This window comes from Colobus angolensis, unplaced genomic scaffold (assembly GCF_000951035.1).
Source record: "Colobus angolensis palliatus isolate OR3802 unplaced genomic scaffold, Cang.pa_1.0 Scaffold528, whole genome shotgun sequence".
Classification (NCBI taxonomy): domain Eukaryota; kingdom Metazoa; phylum Chordata; class Mammalia; order Primates; family Cercopithecidae; genus Colobus; species Colobus angolensis.
This window is the reverse complement of record NW_012118799.1, coordinates 87,602-92,149: the sequence shown is the minus strand read 5'-3', so window position 1 is coordinate 92,149 and position 4,548 is coordinate 87,602. Positions and strand designations below refer to the sequence as shown.

At 59.4% G+C, this 4,548-nt stretch overlaps 1 protein-coding gene across 1 annotated transcript in view; it reads right to left on the bottom strand.

Moving 5' to 3' along the window:
- Positions 1-3,326: 3,326 nt before the first annotated feature.
- PDCD6 (programmed cell death 6) overlaps positions 3,327-4,548 on the bottom strand; it is a 48,133-nt gene continuing 46,911 nt past the window's right edge. Inside the window, exon 5 of the mRNA XM_011960867.1 lies at positions 3,327-3,884. Coding sequence (XP_011816257.1) covers positions 3,786-3,884 — 99 coding nt within the window. The 3' untranslated portion in view covers positions 3,327-3,785. The remainder of the gene's footprint in view (positions 3,885-4,548) is intronic.

Here is a 4,548-nt window from a genome sequence, read left to right as displayed (position 1 = left end):
GGGGGGAGGTGGAGGGTGAAGTGGGGAGGTACAGGATGGGGGGAAGGTGCAGGGTAGGGAGCGTGGGGAGGCGCAGGCCAGGGGCCCCAGGTGAGGGTGGACAGCATGCACCTGCGCCTCCACGTCTGCACTGATGACTGTGAGGACCCAGAGCGGAGGGAGGTAGCGGCCCCCAGAGATGGCTGTGCCCCCAAGTCCTGCTGTCTTGGGTCTTGGGACCAGGGGTCGAGCGACACTGGCCTGGCCTGGCCTCCCCGACCCAGCCTCACCATGCTGGGCCTGTGCCAGGCACCTGGTCAGCTGTCCACCCCTTCCACCCCCAAACCCAGGCTCTGAAGGGTCACAGGGCACAGCCTGCCTGACAAGGGAGAGCTGAAAGGGTGAAGGCCCTTCTCTCTGTGGTCTCTCTGCAGCTATAAATGCCATGGCTTGTCTGGCAGGTCCACCCGGTCAGTCAGTAGCTCCCAGGAGCTCTGTGGTGCAGCCGCACTGCCCCCACGTGGCCCAGGCTGTGTGCAGCTGACTGGCCCTCCTGCAGGCGCCTGAGGATGGGGTCTGTGCTGGCAGCATGGCTGGCGGGGGGCACAGCAGCCCTGCTTTCCTGAGGGTTGGCAGCCCCTCCACAGAGAACCCTCCACAACTTGTGAGCTCACTGCCCTCCAGGGACCCCCAGTTTTGTATCAGTGACTCCCACCAGGAGAGCAGGGGAGTGCCCCCCCAACATTTCCACTGCAAGATGCTCCTCACCGCCTCCCCTTGACTCCTGGTGGCTGGGAGCTCCCGGGGAAATGTCCCTCCCAACAGCCACAGCCCACCAGCCCGACACAGGCTCTGCATCCAGGGGTTTCTTTGCCAGCATGCCGGCCTGACATGCGTTTGTCCAGTGTGCTACCCCTGCTGGTCCTCCCAGCGTGCGGTGCAGCGGCCCCACCGCCCTCCTCACCTTCTGCTAAAGAACTTGTGCTCTCGAATTCTCAGCGGCTTTTGTTCTGGTGAGTCTTCATGGAGGCCCCTCTCCAAGGCAGCCTCCCAGAGTCTACCTGCAGGTCAGGAGCCCCCATGGCAGCCACGTGCAGAGTAGCTGAGGGTCCCTGCACCACACACCTGAGTGTACCTCACGCCTGTGAATCTGCCACACCTGAGCATACCACAAACCTGTGCGTCTGTCCCACACACTTTATCTCCATCAGAGGAACATCTCATTGCTGCGAAAAGGAAGGAAGGAAACTTCATCCACAGTCTCATCTTTTCTCTGTAAAAGTCTCCGTCTCACCTGCCTTTGCCTGTTTTCTAGCAATATGGAGCTAACCGCACACACACAACATTCCTTCCCCGGCAGCTGATACACAGGATGAGCACATCGGCCTCAGCGTCAGCCGTTGGCCCGCATCCTCCATGGAGGACAAACGCGGATCGAGCGCCTGTAGGCAGGTGTCTCACCAGGGCTGGCAGCTCCTCGGAGTAGCAAAGGCTTCCCTGACCCAGGTAGGAATCCAGAGGCCAGAGAAGCTGCAGGTGTGGAGTGGGGGTTGTTCACTGCAAAGGGAGACGGTACGGGCAAGGGCCTGGAGATGCGGCTGGGAGGGCTGCAAGGCGGCCGCAGCAGCTGCCCTCACCCCAAGCACAGAGACCTCACAGGCCTGAGGCTGAAGAAGGAGGGCAGCTCCCAGGGTGGGGTGGGTGCAGCTACTGGACACTGAGTCCAGGTGCCCGTGAGGCGAGGGAGAAGCTGCTGGGCGCCTGGCGTTGGTGACCTGGGTGAGGAAGACCTCATGGAATTGGGAGCCTGGGGCCCGGGCAAGGCAGGTGACCTCATGGAGTGGAGCTTGGGGGTCATCTGCTGCAGAGTCATGGGAGAGTCAAGGTCTAGCGAGGCACCCAGCGTGGATGGCTGGGGATCCTGAGACTGCCCTGGGATCCCCACGACTGAGGTCACAAGGTCAGTCCCAGCCCCACATACCTTGGGCCTGACCCTGCCACCCCCGGGCCTCCTGTCCAGTGATGTTCTGATCCACTAACCATGGGCACCATAGATGGGAAACCCATGGTGCCAGGCCCCACCCGTGGCCAGCACAGGCCAACGGATCCCCCGTTTCTTACCAGTGACACCCACCAGAACCCAGATCTGAAATCTGAATATCCCACCCACTTCTTCACACAAGCTCTGGCTTCAGGTTCTAGGGGAGGCCACGTGCCAGCACGAGGGGTGGGGGTTGCAAGGGGATGCAGGGAGCGAGGCTGCAGGTGCTGCCGGGGAACACACACACCAGCCAGGACCGCAGGACAGACCACAGGGCCACAGGCCGCACAGACGGCTGTGGGCAAGGACCCCCCGCAGCCTGGCCCGTGGTGCGACTGGCAGAGTAGCCAACTAGGAGCAGACGAGGACAGCGCAGTGCAGGCCCCACACCAACCCGGGGGCCACATGGGGCCTGGGCACCTAAGAAGGGGCCAGCACAGATTGGCGGTGTAGCCAGAGGGAGCAGCCAGACCCCCAAGCCCACATCCCTCCTCCTCCCATCCCCAGGGAGCCGGGAGCGCCTGCTGCAGAGGGATCCATATCCAGAGGCCCCAGGCCAAGTGCAGGTGGGCAGTTGGGGAGATCTCATCTGGAGCACAGATGCAGCCCAGCCCCCCCCACCCCTCCACACACACAGCACACACCTGCCCAGCGTTAAGAGACTGGGGGCTTTTTCCAGGAATCCACGCCCCCTGCCCCTCACCCCTCAACACACCAAGCAGGGATTTGAGCAGGTAGCAGATCCCAAGAGACCAAAACAGAGAAAAGACGTGCAGAACTGTGTGGAACGAGCAGCGTCGAGGCCGGCGTTCTGAGAGCAGAGGCTGCAGCCCCGAAACCAGACGCACCACTGTGGAAGGGAAGCGTCCAGAGAATGAGGCTGGGGCTCAGGAGTGTCAACCCAGGGGCCGGCACTGCACAGCAAGGCAGGGAGGGGGCCGGGCAGCACTGGCAGTGGACCGAGGTGAGCAGGGGGATGCACTGGGTGGCCACGTGCTGCAGGCCACGTGCGGAGACAGCGTGGCTAAATCATTAATGATGGAAATGCGCCTGCTACACCAAATTGGATTTCTTTATCCAAACAGAGCAGTTTTATGAAATTTAGCCTCTTGAACAGAGGGTGAGAGTCCCTCTGGCTTTTCACAAGCAGAGCTGTGCACGCTGGGCTGGACAGTGTCCCAGAAGGTGCCCAGGACCCTGGGAGGTCCCAGACGAGCCAGCACATCTGACGCAGTGACTGTCTGTAGGACCAGGGCCTGGGGCCTGGTTCTTGGACCTGTTTGATTTGAAAAGCTGAAGGCAGACCACAGGTCTAATTCCCTTTATTGCTTACGTCACACATACCAATGAATACAATAAACTCCTTTTTAAAAAAGTAAGGCACATGAAAAGCCTTTTGTGCAAGTTCCGTATTATTTTAAAATTCCTACTGGCTAATAAAAGCATTTCCACTATAGAACCAGAGACATCTAGAAAAGCACATGATAGATTTTTTTGCAAGCAGAATGCTTCAAACATTATTGCATTTACCTCATGGCACAATGAGACAGTCACCAAATCCAACGTCTGCATCATAATGATGCAGCTACTATTACAGTTGGAAAACATTAATCACCTTATCCACATATGTACAGCTGGGTCCCCACATGGTAAAATCTAAAGGAAGAACAGCATCTAACTGCATCTGGGCTCCATTCCCTCACAGGCAGGAACTCTGGCGTTTCGGCTCTTGCCATGTCGTGCTGCTCTTCACGAGATGCCAGGGTCATACGATACTGAAGACCATGGACAGGTACTGTTCGTACGACACCTGAATCCAGCCATCCAGATCCGTGTCGTAACGTCTGAATACATCCGTCAACCTCTGGGGAGAAAACAGGCATTGAAATCTCGATAGTGAACAGAAGGAGCAAGGTGCACTGGGACAAAGGCATTCAGGAACCCAATTTCAGAAGCGCACACGTCATCTCCTGACGGAGCCCAGCACAGGGAGGCACAGGTGGGGCTGGAGCTGTTCACACGGACAGTGGGAGTGGGAAGAACACAGGGCTGCAGGGCTGGCTCCACTACGTCCAGCCCTGGCTGAGCCCCTGACCGAGCCCCTGATCCCAGGCCCTGGTCTCCTGAGTCTCCTGGGGGCCTGGGCCCTTCCTTCGCCCCTGAAGACCGTCCTGTGGAGGCCCTCCACCCAGTGGCTCGCCTGCTGTGGGGCCACCTGGGCCATGTGGAGCTCAGGACACAGCGGGGGATCCTGTGACATCATGAGGGCTTCAGGCTCCTTCAGCCCCGCCCACCCCTCCCTGACAGCCGAGGGTCCAGGCCAGGTCAGCGGCAGAGACAGGGTGACCGCCCACACCCTCCTAACAGGGATGGTTAAGTAAGTGCCACTTCTAGATGATGGACCTGGGGCAGCTGTAAAATATCATGAAGATTCAGGGCAGCATGGTGACTCTCGTCTGTGATCCCAGCACTCTGGGAGGCCAAGGCGTGAGGATCGCTTGAGCCTGGGGGTTGAGGCTGCAGTGAGC